This window comes from Chiloscyllium plagiosum, unplaced genomic scaffold, assembly GCF_037043375.1.
Source record: "Chiloscyllium plagiosum isolate Xiang-an unplaced genomic scaffold, Cpla_swu_hap1 HiC_scaffold_31, whole genome shotgun sequence".
NCBI lineage: Eukaryota > Metazoa > Chordata > Chondrichthyes > Orectolobiformes > Hemiscylliidae > Chiloscyllium > Chiloscyllium plagiosum.
The window spans coordinates 389,189-416,477 of NW_028270169.1; the positions used below are offsets into that span (position 1 = coordinate 389,189).

General features: G+C 40.9%; 1 protein-coding gene across 3 annotated transcripts in view; it reads right to left on the minus strand.

Annotated features, from left to right (window-relative positions):
* LOC122561888 (integrin alpha-E-like) overlaps positions 1-26,884 on the minus strand; it is a 397,374-nt gene extending 370,490 nt beyond the window's left edge. The window contains exons 1-2 of one of the 3 annotated variants that reach the window (XR_006315137.2): positions 26,702-26,884; positions 12,190-12,295 (exon numbers count right to left, since the gene is read on the minus strand). Coding sequence is in view for 1 of the 3 variants with exons in the window: in XM_043714220.2 (XP_043570155.2) it covers positions 12,190-12,295; positions 26,702-26,741 (146 nt within the window). In the remaining 2 variants the exon portion in view is untranslated. The remainder of the gene's footprint in view (positions 1-12,189; positions 12,296-26,701) is intronic. The other 2 variants (XM_043714220.2, XM_043714221.2) reach the window with 2 other exon arrangements.
* Between the last annotated feature and the right edge of the window lie 405 nt (positions 26,885-27,289).

Consider the following 27,289-nt stretch of genomic DNA (forward strand, 5'->3'; position numbering starts at 1 on the left):
ATCCAAGTTATCAATACATTTAGTGCATTCTCAGGCTGTAAAATTAATTTATCAAAATCGGAGGCTATGCCAATGTGTGGTCTTGCTATGATACCCCGCTTAGCGGATGGATCCCTTTTTCCCTTTCGTTGGTCCCTGGAGGGCTTCTTATATTTAGGCATTTTTATTACTCCAGTATTTGGTCAGTTGTGTAAGGCTAATTTTGTGTATTTACTGGAAAGGATAAGGCAGGACCTCCAGCGATGGGGAGACCTACCAATTTCCTGGTTGGGTAGAATAGCACTAATCAAAATGAATGTCCTGCCCCGTCTCCTATATCCTATGAGAATGCTTCCGGTGATGCTGCCGAGGACGGCTTTATGTAAATTATATGGCTGGCTGGGTTCCTTTATATGGAATCATAGGCGGCCCCTCATTAAGCTGAAGAAGCTACAGCTTCCACAGGCAAGGGGTGGATTGGACTTCCCAGACTTTAGGAAATATCAGTTAAGTTCCCTATTAAGTTACATAGCTGATTGGGTCTTGTCTGATCCACAATCAATCTGGTTGGACATCGAGGCCTCTCAAGTAAAATACCCACTTATTAACCTTTTATTCTCAGACAAGAGGAAAATCATTACAGATCACTGTAAAAACCCTATAATACTAAATACAATCAAGGCTTGGAATATAATGCGGCAAAATGAGGGCAATTCACATAAAACATTCCCCTATGCACCGATAGTGGGAGCATGGGGATTCCAACTGGGGTTAACAGATGCCACTTTTAAACACTGGAGATCCAGGGGTATCTCATTTTTAGGGGATCTATTTAAAGATGGGGTCCTGATGTCTTTTGAACAGCTGCGTCAGAAATTCGGATTACCTAATGGAGACCTCTTTCGATACTTCCAAATTCGAGATTATATACAGAAGAAGACTACGTTATTAGATAGTCTTTATAAATCAGATAGAGAATGTAGTGTCCTACGACCAGTGGGGGTATCTTCCGTCAGTACTATTTATCATTTACTACATGATGAAGTATCGGGAGATATGGATAATCTGCTTAAAACATGGGATCAGGATTTGAGACTAGAAATCTCTATAGAAATGTGGAATGATATTTGGGAAAATGCTAGAAGAATTACTATCTGTAACAGAACCCAGGCTATCCAGCTGAAGATACTTCATAGGGCCCATATAGCACCGGTTCAATTGGCAAAATTTAAGGCAGGAGCATTTCCAATGTGTCCTAAATGCAAAATAGAGGTGGGCACTCTTGTACGTTGCTTATGGACCTGTCATAAGATCCGTAGATATTGGACTAAAGTAGCAAGTACCCTGACAGAAATTTTAGGAACGGAAATTAAAGTGGACCCTGTATCTCTCCTCTTTGGCTTTTCGAACTTTCCCTCCCTGGACACGTACAGGAAGAGACTATTTTCTATTCTTTCTTTCTGTGCAAGGAAAAATATTTTGGTGAACTGGGCGGCTGAGGGCCCCCTGGACTTTCAAATTGGCACAGATTAATTATGGAATGTATTCCCCTTGACTTCCTTACAAATATGGTGCACCGAAAGACCGAATTATTTTATAAAATATGGCAGCCCTTCTTGAATTACATAAATACAGATATTTCGGCTATCCTAACAAGGGCTTTTATTTAATTGAGATTACAAACCTGGCTGGTCCGGGGCCCCTCGGGGGAGGAATCCCGCACGAATACGGGTTTTATTACATCTGATGTTAACACATTCCGAGCATGTAAGAGACTTAAATATACACTCTGGTTAGTTGTAGGTTAGATTAGTAGATAGTTGAGTTTTGTTTTTTTTTCTTCTTTTTCGTTTTTTTTTTGTTTTTTTTGTTAAATTTTGGCTATTGTATATTTGAGCTAATTGTATATCAATGTTTATATCTGAGAGTTTTGTTTATTTTTGTAAACTTGTAAAAATGTTAAATTTCTAATAAAAATATCTATTAAAAAAAATTAGTATTGGGAAATAAGTAGTTAGTTGGGTGAAGTAGCAGTGGGTGACTATTTTGGACACAGTGATCATAATTATGTTAGATTTTGCATTATTATGGAAAGAGAAAAAGATAGATTGAGAGAAAACGTTTTAATTTGAGAGATGGAAAATTTTGCAAAGTTGTGGGATTATCTGGCAAAAATGGGCTGGTTACAGCTTCTTTAAGTAATTTCAGTTACAAATCAGTAGGAGGCACTCAAAAGTGAAATTCTGCTAGTACAGTGTAAGTATGTACCCACAGTAAAAATGATGACATTGCCAAATCTAGAGCACCCAGTTATCCAGAAGCATACAGGGTAAGATAAAAAGATAAAAATGGAGCTTACAACAATCTCAAAAAAAAATTAATGAAACTTAGATAAATACAGGAAGTACAGGTTGAACTGAATAATGAAACTTGGAATACCATAGGACCATAACATGTAGGAGCAGAATTAGGTAATTTATCCCATCAAGTCTACTCCACTATTCAATCATGGATCATGTGCTTCTCAAACCCGGTCTCCTACCTTCTCCCTGTATTCTTTGATCCTCTTACAAATTAATATTTTCTGTGACGTTAAGAATCTCACCCATTTTCTCTAACTTTCTCTGACTAAATGACAGTTAATTCCACAGATTAACCATCCTCTGGCTGAAGAATTTCCTCCTCATCTCAGTTCAAAAGGATTGTCCCCCCAGGTCCCAGCCTCTCCAACTAGTGGAAACATCTTCTCCATGTCACTCTATCCAGGCCTCTCAGTATTCTTTAAATTTCTATGCGATCCCCCTTCAACCTTCTAAATTCCAGGTAGTGACCCAGTGTCCTTAACCTGTCCTCAAATGACAAGGATTTCATTCATGGGATCATTCTTGTGAAACTCATCTGGATCCCCTCCAATGCAAGCACATCCTCCCTTAGATACAGGGCCTAAACTGCTCACAATATTTCAAATAATGTCTGACCAGAGCCTCATACAGCTTCAGTAGTATGTCCTTGCTCTTGTATTCTGATCTTCCCAAAATGAATGCGAGTCCTGAAATAGGACTCCCAAGTCCCTTTGTGCTTCAAATTTCTAAGTCTTTTCCCATTTAAAAAATAGTCTAAGCTTCTATTCTTCCTATCAAAGTGTATAACCTCATCCATTCCACAGTGCATTCCATCAGCCACTCCTTTGCCCATATGCCTAGCCTTCCCATTTTGTTAATACTACGTACCCCTCCTTCTTTGTGTCATCTGCAAACTTACTAATAATGCCGTTAATTCCTTTGACCAGATCATTAATGTATAACATGAGTAAGACCATAAAATCCTAAGACATAGGAGCAGAAATTAGGCCATTCAGCCCATTGAGTCTGCTCCACCATTCATTCATGGCTAATAAGTTTCTCAACCCCACTCTTCTGCTTTCTCCCTGTAATCATTGATCCCCTTGATACTCAAGAACCTATCTATCTCAATCTTAAATATACTTAATGACTTGGTTTCCACAGCCTTCTGTAGCAATGAATTCCATAGATTCACCACTCTCTGGCTAAAGACGTTTCTCCTTATCTCAGTTCTAAAAGGTCTTCCTTTTAGTCTAAAGCCATGCCCTCGAGTCCTAGTGTCTACTACCAATCTTTCCAACATCTACTCTGTATTGACCATTTCCCAACATCTTCCCAACATCTACTCTATATGTTTCAATTCGATCACCCCTTATCCTTCTAAACTCCGAGTATTAACCCAGAGTCCTCAAACGTTCCTATGTTACGTTTTTCATTAGAACACAGAACACTGCATATAGAACTAGCACAGTACAGGTCCTTCGGCCCACGATGTTGTGCCGAGCATTTATCTTAATCAAAGATCAACATAACCTACACACCCCTCAATTTACTGCAGTCCATGTGCTTGTCTGGCAGTCACTTAAATGTTCCTAACATCTCTGACTCTACTACCACTGCTTAAAATTATGAACCCGTGTGACAGTCATTTCTGCCCTGGGGAAAAGTCACTGGCTATCTACTCTACCTATGCCTCTTATTACTTTGTACACCTCTATCTCTTCTTTCTTCTCTCCAGTATGAAAAACACTAGCTCACTCAACCTCTCTTCATAAGACAAGCCCTCCAATCCAAGCAGCATCCTGGTAAATCTCCTTTGCACTCTTTCTAAAGCATCTACATCCTTCCTATATTGAGGCCACCAGAACTGGATACAAAACCATGCTGCCTATCAGTGATAAGCCCATTTTCTTCCAAATCAGTATATATCCTATCCCTTAGTATCTTCTCCAGTAGCTTCCCTACCACTGACGTCAGGCTCACAGATGTATAATTACCTGTTTTATCCCTGCTACCCTTCTTAAACAAGGGGACAACATTAGCAATTCTCTGCTCTGGGATCTCTCCCATTTTCAAGGATACTGAAAAGATATCTGTTAAAGCCCCAGCTATTTCCGCTCTTGCTTCCCTCAGTAACCCAGGATAGATCCTATCTGGACCTGGGGACTTGTCGACCTTAATGCCTTGTAGAATAACTGGTCACAGGTCTCCATTTGGAGAAGCTCCTTTCCACTACTACTCTCTGAAGCATGTTCTCTATCCATCTAGCAAGAACACCTTGGACTCCATGCGACTTCTCCTTCCCCATCAGCCTACCATGGGGAAACTTAGCAAAACCTTAACATGTGTATGACATCTACATCCCTTCCCTCATCAATACCTTTACCATCTCCCATCTCTTCAAAGAATTCTATTTGGTTTGTAAGACATGACCTTCCCTGCACAATATTCCAAGTATGGTCTAACCAGGGTTTTATCGAGCTGCAACAAAACCTCATGGTTTTAAACTCAATCCCACTGCTAATGAAAGCCAAAACACCATATGACTTGTGAACAACCCTGTCAACTTGGATGGCAACTTTGAGGGATCTATGTACATGGACCCCAAGATCCCTCTGTTCCTCCACACTGACAAGAATGCTGTCTTTAACCCTGTATTCAGCATTCAAATTCAACCTTCCAAAATGAATCACTCCACATTTATCTAGGTTGAGCTCCATCTGCCACTTCTCAGACAAGCTCTGCACCTGTCAATGTCTTGCTGTAGCCTGTAACAGCCCTCGACACTATCTACAACACCACTGACATTTATGTCATCAGCAAACCTACTAACCCATCCTTCCACTTCTTCATCCAAGTCATTTATAAGGACTACAAGAGAATGGCCCAAGAACAGATCCCTGCAGAACAACACTAGTCACCGACCTCCAGGCGGAATACTTTCCACCCACTATCACTTGCTATCTTTTTTTTGGTCAACCAATTCTGTATCCAGACATCCACATTTCCCTGTATCCCATATCTCCTAACTTTCTGAATGAGCCTATCGTGGGGAACCTTAACCAATGCCTTACTGAAATCCATATACACCACATCCACTGCTCAACTTGTCTCGACACATCCCCAAAGAACTCAATAAGACTTGTGATGCATGACCTGCCCCTCACAAAGCTATGTTGACTATCTTTAATCAAACTATGTTCTTCCAAATAGTCATAAATCCTATCTTTCAGAATCCTTCCCAGTAGCTTGCTTACCACAGGCCTATGACTGACCGGTCTGTCGTTCCCAGGGATTTCCCTATTCTCTTTCTTGAACAAAGGAACAACATTCGCCTCTCTCCAATCATCCAGTACTACTCCTATGGAGAATGAGGATGCAAAGATCATCGCCAGAGGCACAGCAATCTCATTCTTTGCTTCCCATATATTTATCTATCGTGATGCTTCCCAGAATTTTTAATACATTCACTTTCTTGATATCAATCTGTTCAAGCCTATTAACCTGGTCCACGGTAACATCACTATCAACAAGGTCCCTCTCTCTCGTGAACACCAATGTAAAAACTCATTTAGGGCCTCCTCTACCTCTTCAGATTCCAGGCACAAGTCCCTCCACTATCCCTGATTGGCCCTACCCTCTCTCTGATCATTCTCTTATTCCTCATGTAAGTGGAGAACGCCTTGGGTTTTCCCTAATCCCTCCCACCAAGGCTCTTTCATACTCCCTCCTAGCTCTCCTCAATCCATTTTCGAGTTCTTTTGTAGCTACCCTGCAATCCTCTAAAGCTGTGCCAGTTCCTTGCTTCCTCAACCTTAAACTCCTCGTGAACCTCCACTGCACACACTCCAGGGTCAGTTCATCTTTCCTGAAATTTTGGGCCAAAACTGCACACAATTCTCCAAATGTGGTCTGACCACAGCATTATAGATCCTCAGAAGTACATCCCTGCTTTCATATTCAAGTCCTCTCAAAATAAATGCCATTACTGCATTTGCCTTCTTCACTACTAACTAAACCTGTAAGTTTACTTTGAAAGAATCCTGGATTAGATTTTACAAGTCTCTTTGTACTTCAGACTTCCGAATTGTATCCCCATTTAGAAAATAGTCCATGCCTTTTTTGCTTCCTACCAAAGTGCATCCCACATTGTATTCCATCTGCCACTCCTTTGCCCACTCTCCTAACCTGTCCAAATCCTTCTGCAGCCTCCCCACCTCCTCTGTGCTACCTGTCCTTCTACCTATCTTTGTATTATCTGCAAACTGAGCCAGAATGCCCTCAGTTCTTTCATCTAGATCATTAATATATAAAGTGAAAAGTTGTGATTCTAACACTTACCCTTGCAGAACCTTACTAGTCACCAGCTGCCTTTCTGAAAAAGAACCCTTTATCCCCACTTTCTGCCTTCTGCCAGTCAGCCAATCCTCTATCTAGTGACTTGCCCCTAACACAAATGAGATCTTATTTTATCTTACAGTCTCCTGTGCAGCACCTTATCAAAGGCCACCTGGAAATCGAAATGGATCACATCCACTGGCTCTCCTTTGTCTAACAGATCTGTCAGGCATGACCTCCCCTTGACGAAGCCATGCTGACAGAGCCTAATTTTACCATGTACTTCCAAAAAGGCTGCAATCTCATCCTTATTAACGGACTCTAAAATCCAACCAATGTCCAAGGTCAGGCTAACCAGCTTATAACCATCTTTTGCCTCCTTCTTTCTCATACAGGTGTTACATAAGTCATTTTCCAGACTTCAGGGACCCTCCTTGACTCCAGTGATTCCTGAAAGATCACCATCAATGCCTCCAAAATTTGCTCAGTTATCTCCTTCAGAACTCTGGGTATAATTCATCTGGTCTGAGTGATTTATCTACGTCTGACCCTTCATATTCCCCAGCCCCCTTCTCCTTAGTGATGGCCATTACACGCACTTCTGTCCCTGTCTCTATTGAAGTCCTGTTATGCAGCTGGTGTCTTCTACTATGAAGACTGATGCAAAGTACCTATTCAGTTCCTTCACCATTTCCTTGCTCCCGATGACTACTTCTCCAACCTCATTTTCCAGCAGTCTCATGTCCACTCTTGCCTTTCGCTTCCCTTTTGTATACCTCAAAAAACTCTTGCAACATTCTTTGATATAACAAGCCAGCTTACCCTCATATTTCATCTTCTCTGCCTTTTATTGCTTTTTTAAGTTGCCCTCAGCTACTTTCTGAAGGCATCCCAATCTGTGATAGTGAAGTGGTTTGCTGACTGCAGGAAGACATCAATGGTTGATTGAGTAGGTGGGAAAGTAGCAAATGGAATTTAAACTGGAGAAGTGTAAAGTCATGAATTTGGGGAGGGCAAACAAAGCAAGGGAACACATAATAAATAAGAGGGTTTTGAGTGGGCTTGAGTACATGAGAGACTTGAGAGCAGGGAACTGAAAGTGGCAGGACAGGCAAGTAAAGTTGCAAAACAGACATATTGGATGCTTTCCTTCATTGGGCGAGGTATTGGATTTAAAAGCAAATATGTAATGCTGGATCCATATAAGACGTCACTAGGCCACAGCTGGAATTTTGTTCTGTTCTTCACATTACATGATGGACATATTGCTCTGGAGAAGTGAACAGAAGAAATTTACAAGAATATTGCTAGAGCTTAAGACTTGCAGATATGGGGAAAGATAGAAAAGACTTGGGTTGTTTTCCATTGAACAGAGAAGGCTGAGGAGTGACTTAATCAAGATATACAAAATCATGAGAAATTTGAAAAGAGTGGACAGGGATTACCTGTTTCCACTAGCAGAGATCAATTACCAAGGTGCACACATTTAAAATGATTGGTGGAAGGTTTAGAGGTGACATAAGGAACAACCTTTTCAACCAGAAGGTATTTTGTGTCTGGAATTCACTGCTTGATTTAGTGGTTGAGGTGAAAACTTTCAACTCATTTAAAAGGAATCTAGACCTCCACCTGAAGCATTGGATCCTGCAAGGTTACGGACTAAGTGCCAGCAAGTGGGATTAGAATAAGTGGCTGGTTCAATCAATTGTTCACACATAATTGGCTGAATGGCTTTTTTTCTGTGCTGTTTCTATGGTTCTACATTGAAATAAATAACTGTAACTGTACAAATTACTGAATGGGAGAAAGTGAGGACTGCAGATGCTGGAGATTAGAGTTGAGAGTGTGGTGCTGAAAAAGCACAGCAGGTTAGGCAGCATCTGAGGAGCAGAAGAATCAACGTTTCAGGCGTAAGCCCTTCATCAGGTCCTCCTGATGAAGGGTTGGCTCATGCTGAACTTTTCCAGCATCACACTATCGAAATTACTGAATGGGCCATATTGAGATACTTTGTATGTAAATGTAGACGCATTCTGAAAGTGATAAAGTGGTGATGATTTAGAGAGAGGCAACAAGAAACATAGAATCATAGAAAGTCGATGCAGGAATAGGCTATTTGGCCCTTTGAGCCTGTACCACCATTCAATATGATCAAGGCTGATCAATTTCAGTATTCCACTCCCTCTTTCTCTCCATACCCCTCGATTACTTTATCCACAAAGGTCACGTACAGCTCCCTTCTTAATTATATCTAAGAAACTAGCCCCAAGAGCTTTCTGCAGTAGAGAATACTACAGGTTCACAACTGTCTCAGTGAAACGTCCCATCAGTATTTTATGATTCTATGAGATTCCCCCCGACCTCATTCTTCTAAATTCCAGCCAATACAAGCCCAGTTAATCCAGTGTTTCTTATGTCAGTCTTGCCATCCCATGAATCAATCTGGTGAATCTTCACTGGACTCCTCAATAGTAAGAATGTCCTTCCTCAGACCAAGAGACCAAAACTGCACACAATACTCAAGTTGTGGCTCATGTAAATGCAAGAAGACATCCCTATGCTGATACTAAAATCATCTCATTATGAAGGCCAGCATGCCATTAGCTTTCCTTGCCATCTGCTGCACCTGCATGCCAATCTTCAGTGACTGCTCAACCATGACACCCAGGTTTCATTGCACCTCACCTTTTCCTAAACCACCACAATTCAGATAATAATCTACCTTCCTATTTTTGCCATCAAAATGGATAACCTCACATTTATCCACATCATATTTCATTAGTCAGGTATTTGCCCAGTCTGTCCAAGTCACCCTGCAGCCTCTTAGCATCCTCCTCACATCACAGACTGCCACCCAGCTTAGTGTCATCTGTAACTGTGGAGCTTGTGCATTCAATTCCTTCGCCCAAATTGTTAATATATATTGTGAACAGCTGGGGTCCCAGCACTGAACTCTGTGGTACCACACTCATTATTGCCTGTCACTCTGAAAAGGATCCATTTATTCCAACTCACTGCTTCCTGCCTGCAAGAAAAATGTAGTCCAAGACTTTTTTTTTACATTACATTACAGTGTGGAAACACGCCCTTCGGCCCAACAAGTCCACACCGACCCGCCGAAGTGCAACCCACCCATACCCTTACATTTACCCCTTACCTAACACTACGGGCAATTTAGCATGGCCAATTCACCTGACCTGCACAGCTTTGGACTGTGAGAGGAAACCAGAGCACCCGGAGGAAACCCACGCAGACACAGGGAGAATGTGCAAACTCCACACAGTCAGTCGCCTGAGGCGGGAATTGAACCCGGGTCTCCGGCGCTGTGAGGCAGCAGTGCTAACCACTGTGCCGCCCACAAATTTGGATTGGCAGGAGATATGATACAACCTTGAAATTTTTTCGCTGTGTTAATAAACTATTTTATATATGTACCAACCGTTTCCTAAGCTGGGTGGCAGTCTGTGATGTGAGGAGGATGCTAAGAGGCTGCAGGGTGACTTTGACAGACTGGGCAAATACCTGACTAATGAAATATGATGTGGATAAATGTGAGGTTATCCATTTTGATGGCAAAAATAGGAAGGCAGATTATTATCTGAATTGTGGTGGTTTAGGAAAAGGTGAGGTGCAATGAAACCTGGATGTCATGGTTGAGCAGTCACTGAAGATTGGCATGCAGGTGCAGCAGATGGCAAGGAAAGCTAATGGCATGCTGGCCTTCATAATGAGATGATTTTAGTATCAGCATAGGGATGTCTTCTTGCATTTATATGAGCCACATCTTGAGTATTGTGTGCAGTTTCCTAGCTACAAATAGTTCTGAAGAAGGGTCACTGGATCCAAAAAGTTAACTCTGCTTTCTCTTCACACATGCTGCCAGACCTGCTAAGTTTTTCCAGTAAATTCTGTTTGTGTTTTTGATAAATTATTTCACTTGGAATGTCACTGCAAAAGTGGAAAGCATGGTTTTAAGTAGAGGAAGAAACGTTAGAAGGAATGTTTTCTCTCTACAGAGAACTGCAAATATATGATGACAGGGATCTCACCTGCCAGCTGGACAGCCACCGAGAACCCATATTGTCTCATTTTCAGGAAGGCCATCAAACTATGTGGCACAGTTATAATGTCACCACACTAGTACTCTAGAAGCTAATGCTAATGTTCTGCGGATACAGGTCCAAATCCCTGATGTGGCAAATGATGAAATGTAAAAATTGTCATCCTTACCTAATCTGCCTGCATGTGACTCCAGGCGCACAGCAATTTGACTGACTCTAAACTGCCCTCTGGTCAAATAGAGATGAGCAATAAAATGGCTCAGTCAGCAAGACCAACAGACTACAAAATAATTAATTAAAAATACACAAGGGATTAAATGGCTTCTTCCAGAAACAGGCACCAAGGCAATGCAACAAGGTGATTTGTTTATTTTTGATATAGTTGGTATGGAGTGGTAGTGTCATGGTGAATTTTATTTCAACATTACTGCCAGACTTTAGAACATAAAACATTGAACACTACAGCAAAAAGATGTGAATGAAAATCATAAGGTAAAACAAAATCACTGAAAGGTATGCGATAAATTTTATATAACTGAACTCTGAAGAAGGGTCACTGGGCCTAAACAATAACTCTGAATACTCACCATTGATGCTGCCAGACTTGTTGAGATTTTCTAGCAAATTCTTTTGTTGTTTCAGACCTCCAATATCCGCAGTACTTTTGCTTTAAGATTAATCTTATGTTCAACATACCACTGGTTTACATAATTAACTACATTGGGAATAACTTACTTTTCCCCATGGAAGCTGGCTGTGTGGGTGAGTGGGGTGACTCTATGAAATTGTGATGGAAATTGAGTCATGGAGTGACTGCCACTTCCTTATTGCCTGATTAAAGCAGGGTTGAGATAGCTCATAGTTATCCTTCTCACCTGGTGGCATCCAGAAGTTTGTAAGTGGTTGATTTGTGGTTACATAAAGACCTCATTGAGCCACTGGGTACAATAGCAGCAGAAGGAGCAAGGGAATGATATACCTTGGGGGAAGGCTGCCCAAAGATACCTGGTGGCTTACATGTGGTCTCGATGGGATTGCAGGATTTGTGGGGAATGCTCCTAATGAAGCATTCTTCAGCTTAGAGTGGAGTGCCCCTGCTGATATATGCACCTAACCAACATCTCAGGTCTAAGCAAGTCTGACTTAAATTCATTCCCTGGTCTCTTCTCTGGCCTTGATCATCTGCAGTCCCAACAGCAGCCACTGCTTCTGGAGGTAATGTTGGGCATGATGAGCTGCCAGTCCTCTGACCAGTTAGCAGTTCTTGGAAGAGCGCTCTTTGCCTTTTAACATACCCAAGCTCTGACAGCAAGCAGTTCACCATCTCCTGGGTGCTATTGGATTCCTTCAGAGCTCAAAAATGGCCAACAGCAGTGTTGCCCTGTCTTTTCAGCTGAGTATGGTAGTTAATCAGTTGTTTCTAAAGTCTGTGCAAAGTTTAAAAAGTAAAATCGAATAAATGTTCTTACCCATGACTGTACTGGACAACATTCTGGCCAAACAGAATGCCATCATTATTTTGGAATCGCACTTTTATATTGGTATCAATGTTGAAGGTTCTTGATGTATTCAGGGCTGCAAGATGCACATAGAAAAGGTTAGACAAAGAAATAGTGAGCTTGGTAACACTCTACAATACCTCCTTGTTTTCAAGCAAGCTAACCCAGTTAAGCTTAATGGGAGAAGTGGGGATCAGGTATAAAGCAGGAGGAAGGTGGAAGAGTACAAAACAGGAGAAAGGATACCAGGATGGGTCCGGGGAGGGCAGTGGAGAACAGGGCAGAGAAGTGGTTTGTGTTCAGAACAGGAGAAGAAGTGTCAGGTATAGAGTGGGGTAAGGAGGGTCAGGGTATGGAGCAGGAAAATGAATGCTGAGTGTGGAGTGAGTGAAGGGGGATGAGCCTGGAGCAGAGGTCAGAGGGGGTCAGGTCTAGAGCAGATGAAATCAGGGGAAATTGGACCTGGAGCCGGTGAAAGGAACATCATATCCAGAGCAGGGAGGGGGAGCTTGGTCTGGAGTAGGGGAAGGGAGTTTGTTTTTGGCAACAGGGGAAGTAAAGGGTGAGATTGGGTCCCAAATGATGGGGGCCTTTCAGTTCTGGACATAGAGGAGGTGCATTAGGTCCTGGGGTAGAGGAGAGAGCTGTCAGGTCAGCTACTGGGGTTTGAGGGAGGTATAGCTGGGGACATGTCAGGTAAGGTAGGATTAGTGTAGTTATTCAGTAGTTTAACCATTTCTGAGTAACTTTTTAATTAACTGAAGCAGACCCTCTGAATTCTCTAATTCAAGCAGATGTTTTCAAAGGGCTCCAGTGGGAAGACTTTTGTTGAGCCGAATCTTCAATGTCCTGGACAATTCCCTGTAAGTCTACTACAGTTCCCATGCATAAATCTCAGTTACACTGGAAAAACAATTATCTAGTATTAGAAAATGCATGTCAAAGTTACTTTTTGGGGTACATTGAGTTCAGCCAAAGTGGCACCATTTGTCAGGAGTGCTCAGCATAGCAACAAGCCTCTGATTGATCAGGCTGCACCATAACACAGACTCTGTGAGGGAATTATAATAGAGAGAAAGAGTGAAGAAAGAAGACCCCCAGAGGCACTATCTGCATCGATCATTTTCTCTTCCCTTCCTCTGTAAAGTTGCTCTCTCCTGTCGAAAGAGCAGGGAAATGTCCATTTTCAAATGCGGAAAGAAATTATCTAATCCCCAAAGACACCAGAAAGAATCCAGGTCCAATCAAGCAATCAATGAACGAAAGACAAATCATCACTGCATACATCGAAGAGTTATCAAAGAAAGGAAAAGTATTATGGAAACAATTCATCTAGTTTTGTAATTTTGGACTACTCATTTGGAACTGTGTTCTTCTGATTTTTTTTATTTCAAAGAAGATCATAGAATCCCTACAGTGCAGAAAGAGGCTATTCAGCTCAGTGAGTTTGCACCCACAACAGTATGGCGTAACTACTATGCCATCGTGCCACCCATATAAGGTAAAGTTGCTATAGTCCTAGAAGGCTACTCCCTCATTAGATACCTCAGGAGATATTGAGAATATGGGTCCTTCATTGGTAACCTCAGCTGGTGCAGGGAATGAATCCATGCTGTTCTGTTGGTATCACACTATAACACAAACCAGCCAACCAGCCAGCAGGGCTAACCAACCCTCCAAAAGGAAATGATCCTTTTGACTTACCAAGACCACCTGCTGTTCTATCTTCCTTATTTGTGTTTTGTTGTGTGTGTGTGTGTTTGGGTGGGGTGGGGAAGGAGGAATCGAATGTTTAAAAAGAGTAATCTTTGAGTAAATTAGAAATCTCATGCTTCTTGTTCTTGTTAAATTTAAGAATGTTACAATACATAGCCACTTTTATTTTAATGAGGGAACCTCAGGGACTATGATACTGCACATAAAAATATATTTAAAAGTAAGCTTTTTTAAAATCATTTCGTGGGATATTGGTATCACTGTCATGACCAGCATTTAATTGCTCTTGAAATCAGGGCAAGTTTAGAGTCAACTACTTTGATGTTAAAAATCACATAACACCAGGTTATGGTTTATATGGAAGGAGCAGCACTCCGAAAACTAGTGCTTCCAAATAAACCTGATGGACTATAACTGGTGTTGTGTGATTTTAAACTTTGTCCACCCCAGTCTAACACTGACTTCTCCACATGTTGGTCTGGACTAACGTAGACAGCAGGCAAGGACAACAGATTTCATTCCCTAAATGACATTAATACTGTAAATCAGTTGAGCTTTTATAACAAGTGATCACAGAGGGTGATACTGTAGGTGCTCATAACACACTGCCGGGAAAGTAGTAGAAGCAGATATGATAGCAATGTTTAACAGGTATTTAGACAGTCACATGAACAGGCAAAGAATAGAGCAATAAAGACCATATGCAGGCAGATAGGATAAATTAGAATGGCATCATGGTCGGTGTAGATATGGTAGGCAGAAGTGGCTGTTCCTGCGCTATCCTGTTCTATGTTCATAACCAAGAATCTATCAATCTCTGTCATGAAGACACTCAATGACTTGGCCTCCACAGTCTTCTGTGGCAATGAATTCCACAGATTCACCACCGTCTGGCTCAAGAAATGCCTCCTTATCTCAGTTCTAAATGGTTGTCCCTTTACCCTGAGGTTGGGCCTTTGAGTCCTAGTCTCACCTACTAGTTGGAAACACTTTCTCCACTTCCACTTTATTCAGGCTTCTCACTATTTTCTAACTTTCTCCTCCTTATTTTCTCTAGACTTATCAACATTAGCTATGTTTCCTTCTAGCAAGTACCTGGAGCCCACTATGGCAGATGGTGGAATTTAAATCCAAATAATGAAATCTGGAATTAAAACTAGAATGTACAAATTAAGGGTAGTCAGCATTGCTTTACATAGGGGAGTTCTCATATCACAAACTTGATTGAGTTTTTTGAGGAAAAGACGAAGATAGTTAATGAGGGTAAGATACTGGACATTATCTACACGGGCTTTACTAAAGTATTTGACAAGATTCCTCATGATAGGCTGGTCCAGTAGATCAAATCACATGAAATCCACGGTGAGTTGGTAAGTTGGATACAAAATTGGGTTCGTCAGAGAGGGTAGTTGTGGATAAGTGTTTTTCTGACTATAGATCTGTGAGCATCAGTGTTCCACAAGGACCTCTGTTGTTTGTGATGTATATAAAAGGTTTGGGTGAAAATGTTGATGGTCCAAATAGCAAGTTTGCAGGTGACAGACAAATTAGTGGAGTTGTAGAGAGCAAGAAAGAATATTAAAGGATGCAGCAGAATATAGATCAGCTTCAAAGTTAGGTAAAGAAATGACAGATGGAGTTAAATCCTGACAAATGTAAGGTGATGCATTTTGGGAGATCAAATGCACGAGGAAAGTGTACTGTTAATGGCCAGAACCTTAGGAGCATCGATATACAAAGGGATCTTGGGTACTAAATCCATAGCCGCATGAAAGTTGCAAAACAAGTGGCTAAGGTGGTAAAGAAGACATATGACATGCTTGCCTTCATTGGTCAGGGCACCAAAAATTGGCAAGTCATGTTGCAGGTTTATAAACTTTCTTTAGGCCACATTTGGAATATAACATAGAACATACAATGTTACAGCACAGAAACAGGCTCTTCTGCACATCCTGTGCCAAAGAATCATGTTATTCTGAACTAATCCCATCTGTCTGCACATGGCCTATATCCCTCTATTATCTATCAGATCATGCGTCTAAATGCCCCATAAATATTGCTATAATATCTGCATGTTCAGGCTCACTGGCATATAATTTTCTGAATTATCCCCGTTGCCTTTTTGAACAAAGGAACAACATTGGTTATTAGAACATAGAACATAGAACAATACAGCACAGAACAGGCCCTTCGGCCCACGATGTTGTGCCGAACTTCTAACCTAGATTAAGTACCCATCCATGTACCTATCCAAATGCCGCTTAAAGGTCGCCAATGATTCCGACTCTACCACTCCCACGGGCAGCGCATTCCATGCCCCCACCACTCTCTGGGTAAAGAACCCACCCCTGACATCTCCCCTATACCTTCCACCCTTCACCTTAAATTTATGTCCCCTTATTCTCTAGTCATCTGGGATTTCACCTGTAGCTAAAGGGGATACAAAGATCTTTGCATCATCGATCTCCTCCCTTACCTCCTTCAGTATCCTGAGATTGATCCTGTCAGGTCCTGGGACTTATCAACCTTAATATTTTTCAAGATAAGCAACACCTTCTCCATCTTAATTTTGACACATGTTAGAGTATCAACATATTCCCCCCTAATCTTACCATCATTCACATCCTTCTCCTTGGTGAATACTGATGTTAAGTACTCTTAAGGGCCTCACTCATTTCCTCTAACTCCATGCATAAATTTCCTTCTTTGTCCTTGAGTTCACTTACACTTTCCCTCGCTACTCTCCTATTCCTAATATTAGCATGAGTAAGGGCATAAAAGTTTACGAGGAGAAAGCAAGAGTACTAAGTTGAGAAATTTATCAGCCATGATTGAATGGCAGAGCAGACTCAAGAGGCCAAAGGGCCTAATTCTGCTCCTATTTTACGATCCTATGATTCCCATTCCATTCCTTTCATCTCTAATATGTCATCTCCACCTCCCTTTTTCCATCTCTAAGCTTCCATCCCACCAGAGGAACGATCTGTCTTGCCAAGGTATTTTTATCTTTGGTTTCCCCTTATCATCCATTGTTTTGTTTTCCACCAAATACTTCCTTCTGCAACCACTGACACCAGACACTGCAATCTGCAAACATGTCACATATTCCACCTGCCTCAAGTTCCTCCATGCATGTTAGGACCCACCCACCTAAGAAACCCATGATTAGGCATGTCTTTTAAATTGGGAGAAAGTAAAGACTGCAGATGCTGGAGATCAGAGTCCAGAGTGTGGTGCTGGAAAAGCACAGCAGGTCAGGTAGCATCCAAGAGCAGGAGAATCCTTTAAACTGACCAATCAAAACATTTTGGAGAGACAAAAACTAAACATTATTGTTACAGATTTTATCTGCTTGAGAAATTACAGAAGATGTTTTCCTGTGAACTTATGACTACTAGATGATGTGTTGTTTACCTCGCATGGAATACATATTATTGTTCTAAATGCGAAATACTGGGACCACATCCACAATATTCACTCCTTCACCACTGACTCACCATAGAAACATTGTGCACCATCTAAATGAGCACCACATAAATTCACCAAGGATCCTCAAAAAGCAACTTCCAAACACATGACCACTACCATCTAGAAGGACCAGGGCAGCAGATACACAGGAATATCACCATCTGTAAGTTTCACTCTCAGTTATTCACCATCCTGATTTGGAAATATCATGCTTCTTCAGTATCACTGAGTCAAAATCCTGGACCTCTGCCTCTAACAGCATTGTGGGTGTACCTACAGAAATGGACTGCAGTGATTCAAAAATGTAGCTTGCCATTATCTTTTCAAGGGCAACTAGACATGGGCAATAAACACTGGCCTAGCCAGCAACACTCACATCCCATGAAATCATTTTAAAACTTAAGCCTTATAATAATCCAGATAGAGTGATACAGTCCTACAGCACAGACACAGGCCTTTTGTCCCAAACTGGTCCATGCTAACCAAAACCTCCATACACAGTAACCCCTGTACTTGGCTCAAATCCTTCCAAACCCTTCCTATCCGTGAATTTGTCCAAATGCCTTTTAAATGTTGTTAATGTACCTGCTTCAACAACTTCCGCTGACAGCTCATTCTATATGCATACCACCCTCTGTCTAAAAAGGTTGCTCCCTCAGGTTCCCTTTCATTCTTTCCCCACTAACCTTAAAATGATGCCCTCCTGTCTTCAATTTCCAACCCTTAGAAAAAGACTGAGTGTATTCACCCTGTCCATGACTCTCATAATCTTATACACATCTATAAAATCCCCCTTCAGTCTCCTATACTCTCAAGAAAAAAGTCCTAGCTTGTCCACCTCTCTATAACTCAGACCCTTGAGTTCCAGCAACATCCTTGTAAGTTTCTTCTGCACTCTTTCCAGTTTAATAACATCCTTCCTATAGCAAGGTAACCAAAACTGAAGACAATACTCCAAGTCCGGCCTCACCAATATTCTGTACAACTGCAGCATGACTTCCCAACTTCTCTACTCAATGCCCTGACTGATGAAGGCCCAGTGTGCCGAAAGTCTTCTTGACTGCCCTGTGACTCCAATTTCAGAGAACCGTGCACCTGAACTCCAAGGTCCCTCTGTTCCACTACACTCCTTAATGCCCCACCATTCACCATGAAATTCCTACTTTGATTTGACTTTCCAAAATGCAAAACCTCACACTTGTCTATATTAAACTCCAATTGCCATTTTTCGGTCCACTTCCTCAGCTGATCAAGGTACTGCTGCAATTTCTGGTAACCTTGCTCAATCTGCACGATACCACCTATTTTAGTGTCATCTGCAAACTTAATAATCGTGCCTTGTACATTCTCATCCAAATTATTGATATAGATAACAAACAGCAATGGGCCCAGCACTAACCCCTGAACCACACCATTAGTCACAAGTCTTCAGTCCAACCAGCATCCTTCCACTATTACCTCTGATTCCTACCATCAAGCCAATTGTGTAATCCAATTTGCCAGCTCACCCTGGATTCCATGCAAACTAACTTTCCTGAGCAGCACGCCATGTGGAACCTTAAGAAAAGGCTTTCCTGAAATCCATATAGACTAAGTCTACCACCCTGCCCTTATCAACCCTCCTGGTCACTTCATCAAAGAACTCTAACAAATTTGTGAGGTGTGATCTCCCACTCACAGAGCCATGCTGACTACTCCTAATCGGTAATTAGATAAATTGCAAGAATATGTATGAAAACTGACGCTGAAAACACTTAATGGTCATCCAGTATCTGTCAAGTGAGTAACACAGTTAACCTTTCCACTAACAACTCCCGTCTCAACAGATGCTACCTGGTCCGCAGAGAGTTCTCAGCATTCTTTGTTTAATTCCAGATTTCTAGCATGAACAGTACTGTATTTTTAAACAAAACTTGATGTTAATTTAGCTAGGCATTTTACTGAGCATTTATCCAATCACAAAACAAATATAATTGAATGGTATGTAGTATATGGATATTAGTCTACAATGGTAACACAACCAAAGCAGAAACAGAAATAATGTTAACAGACCAGTAATCCAAGAAGCCTTCCGCTAATAATCCAGATAACATGAACAATTTGAAAATTTTGAATTTTGGAAAAAGAAAACTGCCATCAGTACAAGTTATATGAAGTTTCATCTCAGAGTATTCCAGCACTGCTACATCCAAAAGCATAGGTGAAAGGAACATATATTTAACTCCAGCAAGAGAGTTAGGTACAAGCAAATTCACCTATAGCCAGTGATAACATTTTGTCCTTTCACATCAGCCGAGAAAAAACATTGAAGCATGACATAGAAGCATATAAACTAGAAGCAGCAGTAGGTCATTTGGCCCTCTGAACCTATTGGTCATTCAGTATGATCATGGCTGACCCTCTGCCTGATTGCCATATTCCTGCTTTCTACCCATACCTTTTGATGCCTTTAAACACTAAAACATTATTTATCTCCCTCTTGAATGTATTCAGTGTCCCAGCTCCGCTTCTGAGGTAGGTTCATTACCCTTTGAGTGAAGAAATATATCCTCATTCCAGTCCGGAGGAATCACAATTCTGCCATAACCTTTTTTGTCCTTTTTGAAGTAAAATGAATCTGCTATCTCATATCCCTGGTAACACTACTGTTTCAAATTGTCTGTCATTTTTGGTCTCAGTTTATGTTCAAGATGCTGATTATTTTGGGTGTTGGATTGTTTGTCAGTTTTATTTTACAGGAAAGAGAACTAATAGAATATAATTATATTTAAATATTGTATCTCTCTAGACCCACCAAAATAGGTTTGGCATTGCTGAATAAAATGGATTTGATGTGCTACAGACCATGGTTTCAGCACTTTTCTTAGTGACAGCACAAATTGCAAAACTAAAATCTCAGCTACTTAACTATTCAAAGATTGCAGTTTGTATTCAAGCACCCATAGGAAACATACGAGAATAGCAGACTCAATTCTGGTGAGCAGGGAAGTGGCCTGTTGCAGAATTGACTCAATCTAGCTGCAGCAGCAGTTGAGGTTAATGAGGTAAATGACATTTACAGACTGAAACCCATTATGTAACACAGCTCATTTTTCTCAGTACTTGCCATATTTGGTGATATTTTAAGTAGAATAGTTTATCCAATCAACCTTGGTAGTACAATATTGTAGTCTTAAAGACAATAATCAAACTATATTCTCATAATGTGAAAATGACTCAGTTGAATTCCCTTTCTCATAATTATTAGATTAGATTAGATTAGATTAGACTTAGATTAGACTTACAGTGTGGAAACAGGCCCTTCGGCCCAACAAGTCCACACCGACCCGCCGAAGCGCAACCCACCCATACCCCTACATTTACCCCTTAAACCTAACACTACGGGCAATTTAGCATGGCCAATTCACCTGACCCGCACATCTTTGGACTGTGGGAGGAAACCGGAGCACCCGGAGGAAACCCACGCAGACACGGGGAGAACGTGCAAACTCCACACAGCCAGTCGCCTGAGTCGGGAATTGAACCCGGGTCTACAGGCGCTGTGAGGCAGCAGTGCTAACCACTGGGCCACCGTGCCGCCGTGCCGCCCATTATTGTTTTGTCATTTTAAAATGGACAAAGGAAGCCCTGTTTCTTTCAGAAAATCTAACAGGTTTTTTCCCATTTTTCCCAGACTGCAGAAAATTATAAAAAGTAAGGAATTGACTGTCTGAAACCCTTTAAACATTGCAAATTTCTGTTACCACTTTCAACAACCATGTTGCCAGACTACTAGGTCTAAGTTATAGGAATAGGTTGGCCAGAATAGGACTTTATTCTTTGGAACGAAGGAGAATGAGGATTGGCCTTATTGAGGTATATAAAATCATAACGGGCATATGTAGGATGAATGCATATAGTGCCCAGATGGGGAACTGAAAACTAGAGGATGTAGATTTAAGGTGAGAGGGAAAAAATTTAGGAAGAACCTGAGGGGCAATTTCTTTACACAGAGAATGGTGCATACATGGATTCCTGATGAAGGGCTTTTGCCCGAAACACTGATTTTCCTGCTCCTCGGATGCTGCCTGAAGTGCTGTGCTTTTCCAGCACCACTCTAATCTAAACTCTGGTTTCCAGCATATGCAGTCATTGTTTTTACCATATATGGAATGGGCTATCAGAGAAAGTGGTTGGGGCAGGTACAATAGCAATATTTTAAAAATATTTGGATAGGTATATGGATATAAAATACATAGAGGGATAGGGACCAAATGCAGGCAATTGGAACTAGCTGAGGGGGCACCAGGGTCAGCATGGATTAGTTTGGGCCAAAGGGCCTGTTTCCATGCTGCATTACTCGAGTACTCTGTACTCTCATTTTTCCGTGAAATTAAAATCCTTCACTTTATCATTGTGCTGGATGCCAACTCAATAACAAGCAAATCTCCCCCAGCCTGAGGCATAGTAACCCTAACGTTAGATCACTACCAATCGTCTCTGTAATGAATGAGCAGCCTGATGGTCCTGTAGGACTACAATGACTTCACCTTTATATTTGATACAATAAAATCAATATTTGATATTTTATACCAATACCTAAAATTTGAAAACATTAATGAACAAAGCCATAATGTTAGTCATATGATAATAGAATATCTAAAAAAGCTTTTCATTGTTATCATTCTTTTCATACGAGTTTAGAGCTTGGTGATCCAATTTGAATATAATTATTTCCTAACAATTGATAGTTGGTTACACAGTCATTGCTTAAGTACTATCCCAAGTGGTGGAGATGACCCTTGATTTTTTGATATTAGCAACAGTCATAGAGTCATAGAGATGTACAGCATGGAAACAGACCCTTTGGTCCAACCCGTCCATGCCAACCAGATATCCCAACCCAATCTAGTCCCACCTACCAGCACCCAGCCCATATCCCTCCAAACCCTTCCTATTCATATACCCATCCAAATGCCTCTTAAATGTTGCAATTGTATCAGCCTCCACCACATCCTTTGGCAGCTCATTCCATGCACGTACCACCCTCTGCGTGAAAAGGTTGCTCCTTAGGTCTCTTTTATATCTTTCCCCACTTACCCAAAACCTATGCCCTCTAGTTCTGGACTCCCCGATCCCAGGGAAAAGACTTTGTCTGTTTATCCTATCCATGCCCCTCATAATTTTGTAAACCTCTATAAGGTCACCCCTCAGCCTCCAAAGCTCCAGGGAAAACAGCCCCAGCCTGTTCAGCCTCTCCCTGTAGCTCAGATCCTCCAACCCTGGCAACATCCTTGTAAATCTTTTCTGAACACTTTCAAGTTTCACAACATCTTTCCGATAGGAAGGAGACCAGAATTGCACACAATATTCCAACAGTGGCCTAACCAATGTCCTGTACAGCCACAACATGACCTCCCAACTCCTGTACTCAATACTCTGACCAATAAAGGAAAGCATACCAACGCCTTCTTCACTATCCTATCTACCTGCGACTCCACTTTCAAGGAGCTATGAACCTGCACTCCAAGGTCTCTCTGTTCAGCAACACGCCCTAGGACCTTACCATTAAGTGCATAAGTCCTGCTAAGATTTGCTTTCCCAAAATGCAGCACCTCGCATTTATCTGAATTAAATTCCATCTGCCACTTCTCAGCCCATTGGCCCATCTGGTCTAGATCCTGTTGTAATCTGAGGTAACCCTCTTCGCTGTCCACCACACCTCCAATTTTGGTGTCAACTGCAAACTTACTAATTGTACCTCTTATGCTCGCATCCAAATTATTTATGTAAATGACAAAAACTAAAGTGCCCAGCACCGATCCTTGTAGCACTCCACTGGTCACAGGCCTCCAGTCTGAAAAACAACTCTCCACCACCATCCTCTGTCTTCTACCTTTGAGCCAGATCTGTATCCAAATGGCTAATTCCCCCTGTATTCCATGAGATCTAATCTTGCTAATCAGTCTCCCATGGGGAACCTTGTCGAACGCCTTACTGAAATCCATATAGATCACATCTACTGCTCTGCCCTCATCAATCCTCTTTGTTACTTCTTCAAAAAACTCAATCAAGTTTGTGAGACATGATTTCCCATGCACAAAGCCATGTTGACTATGCCTAATCAGTTCTTGCCTTTCCAAATACATGTACATCCTGTCCCTCAGGATTCCCTCCAACAACTTGCCCACCACTGAGGTCAGGCTCACCGGTCTATAGTTCCCTGGCTTGCCTTTATTGCCCTTCTTCAACAGTGGCACCACGTTTGCCAACCTCCAGTCTTCCGGCACCTCACCTGTGACTATCGATGATACAAATATCTCAGCAAGAGGCCTACAGAGTTCTCCGGTACTCCTGATCAAGTCCTGGGGATTTATCCACTTTTAACCGTTTCAAGACATCCAGTATTTCCTCCTCTGTAATCTGGACATTTTGCAAGATATCACCATCTATTTCTCTACAGTCTATATCTTCCATATCCTTTTCCACAGTAAATACGAATGCAAAATATTCATTTAGTATCTCCCCCATTTTCTGTGGCTCCACACAAAGGCCGCCTTGCTAATCTTTGAGGGGCCCTATTCTCTCCCTAGTTACCCTTTTGTCCTTAATATATTTATAAAAACCCTTTGGATTCTCCTTAATTCTATTTGCTAAAGCTATCTCATGTCTCCGTTTTGCCCTCCTGATTTCCCTCTTAAGTATACTCCTATTTCCTTTCTACTCTTCTAAGGATTCATTCGAACTATCCTGTCTATATCTGACATATGCTTCCTTCTTTTTCTTAACCAAACCCTCAATTTCTTTAGTCATCCAGCATTCCCTATACCTACCAGTCTTCCCTTTCACCCTGACAGGAATATACTTTCTTTGGATTCTTGTTATCTCATTTCTGAAGGCTTCCCATTTTCCAGCCGTCCCTTTACCTGCGAATATCTGCCTCCAATCAGTTTTCGAAAGTTCGTGCCTAATACCGTCAAAATTGGCCTTTCTCCAATTTAGGACTTCAACTTTTAGATCTGGTCTATCCTTTTCCATCACTATTTTAAAACGAATAGAATTATGGTCGCTGGCCCCAAAGTGCTCCCCCACTGACACCTCAGTCACCTGCCCTGCCTTATTTCCCAAGAGTAGGTCAAGGTTTGCACCTTCTCTAGTAGGTACATCCACATACTGAATCAGAAAATTGTCTTGTAACAAATTCCTAATAGCATTGTAATGGTACTAACATGCTCTCTGATCAATGGTGACTCCTAAGATGTTGACATTCAAATTGAATTTCAGGCACAATGGTTAGATTCTCTATTGACAGAGTTGGTATTTGCTTACTTTTCTTTTGTCGGTTCAAGTCGGGCAATATCCAGGTTTCACTGCATTCAGATATCAAATGCTTCAGTATCTGAGGGGGCCGGGAATGATGCTGAGCATTGTGCAAACATCAGTGATCTTGTTGTACATTTGTATAAATCACAAGAAATGGATAAGCTTTCAAGCAGACTAAAAGACAGATTGTGTTCCCCGAGAACATTTTAAAGTTCAGTCCAAATACACAGGCCACTCAACGTGTTTTTTTGATGCGTTTGACAATTACTGCAGTAAGGTTAACATTATTGCATGTGGTTCTGATTAAATATTATCAACGGGCCTTTGTGTATCTTCACCTTCAATTAGAACTAACATGTTCCTTCACCAAAATCTAAGTTGTAAGAGATCTTCTGTGATTGAGAAGGCAAGAATTTACTCTTTCCATCTAATGGTTCACTGGTAAGTTGCCATAAATGAGAATAAAGGGAGATGACTATCTTCCAAAACAAAATCTTGCAAAATTGTGCAGGTAATCTTTATAAACACTTGTATATTGCTGTATGTCTAATGCAGAGCATAAGACTTGTTGACATAATGGGTAAACTGAAACTATTTTCACTGTGTACAGTTGGAATTAGATAATTTGTAGAAAATAAATTCAATATTTTGGAATAAAAGTCAAATATTGAGATGCTTGATTTAAGTACCAAGGGAGGTGACGTGCCACTTCTGGAACACAGAAGATAGAACAATACAGCATAGTACAGGCCCTTTGGCCCTCAATGTTGGCACTGACCTGTGAAACCGATCTGAAGCACATGTAACCTACACTATTCCATCATCATCCATATATTTATCCAATAACCATTTAAATGCCCTTAAAGTTGGCAAATCTACTATGGTTGCAGGTAGGGCATTCCATGCTCATCCTACTCTGAGTAAAGAAACTACCTCTGACATCTGTCCTATGTCTGTCACCCCTCAATTTGAAGCTAAGTCCCCTCATGCTAGCCATCACTATCCAAGGAAAAAGGCTCTCATTGTCCACCCTATTTAACCCTCTGATTATCTTATATGTCTTAATTAAGTCACCTCTCAACCTTCCTTTCTCTAACAAAAACAGCCTCACATCCCTCAGCCTTTCCTCATAAGATCTTCATTCCATGTCAGGCAACATCCTGGTAAATCTCCTCTGCACCATCCTGGAGTATAGAAAAGATGTAGAATTTTGTAGATGTAGAGAAAGTAACAATGCTAGCTTGTGAACTTAAAGAAGTGAGTTATGAGGAAAGTCTGTGAAGGTTTTTGAGGATGAACATAATTTAAAGTTGAAAAAAAGACAAAGAAACTTAGGTTCCGCTTCATAGTAAGAGAATGGTAGAACAGAAAACTAAGGTAAGGTTAAATAAGCAGTGTATGAATTCCCATTAGAAGCGATAAGGAACTGTTAGTTGCAGAATCATAGTATTGAGATTGATGAGAAGTTTAGAAGAACATGCCCAATAGGTCAATGGTACGCTTTGACCAAAATATCACTCATTACCTACATTTTACTATAATGCCTCATTTCTAAAAAACAAGCAGCTGTCAAAGATAAAAGATTTAGATTAATTTTTCAGGGTCTACTCATGTAGAACCTTGCTAAAGTTGAACTTGAGTCCAATAATCTGGGCTACATTATAGCCTTATCTGCTTTGAACTTGACATTTCACAAATGATACACCTTAACTCTAAACATTTTGTGATTAACAAGGTTTACACTGCACAAGAGCCTCACAAAATTATTTACTTAAGGCAGATCTTAAATGCTTGGCGAACAATATTAAAATGAACAATCTAAAGGTGATTATGTTAGTTTTTAAAATCAACATAAAAATAATTATATGTTTTTATACACATTCATAAGTAATTATAATTGACAACTGTAGTTTGCAACTGATTCTAATTTGATATTAATGTCACAAAAGTACTGTAATCTAAAATCATCCTTACAAAGAAATGTAAATGTACTTACATAACAGCAAAAGAAGCAGAGCTACAATCATTTTTTTCATTTTAATGTTACTAAAGACTGTGACAGTAAGTAGACTATTTCAATTCTCCACAGCAATTACAACTGAAAATGTACATCCAAATTAAGGCGCATATGGGCGGTAAGACGACAGATGAGCAACTACTCCACCCCCGCAAAAGTTTTACACATCTTTTTCCCATGTAGTCTGAACTATTTGAAAACCACTATAGCACGAAACTGATGTTAAAGGATGTGGTGTTGGTCACGGAAACTCCATAGTCAGTCTGCAACGGACGGGAGCCTCATGATAATCAAGCAACATGAAGTAAAGCTTGCAAAATGGAGTGCTGCTATGAGCAAAATCAAATTAGAGAAGTTAGCAGCACTTTAAGCCCTCTAAATTCCAAGAAACAGCCATCACTAGGAAATTATCAGTCTTATGCTAAGCAAAAGTATGTGTCATGTGACTGTGGCATTAAAAAACGTAACACAGCAGGTCCCATATGTGAAAAACCTCGACTCAAAAAATTAACCAGCCTTATCTCTTTTCAGATTAATGCATTATTTGTAAATTTATAATATTTCATT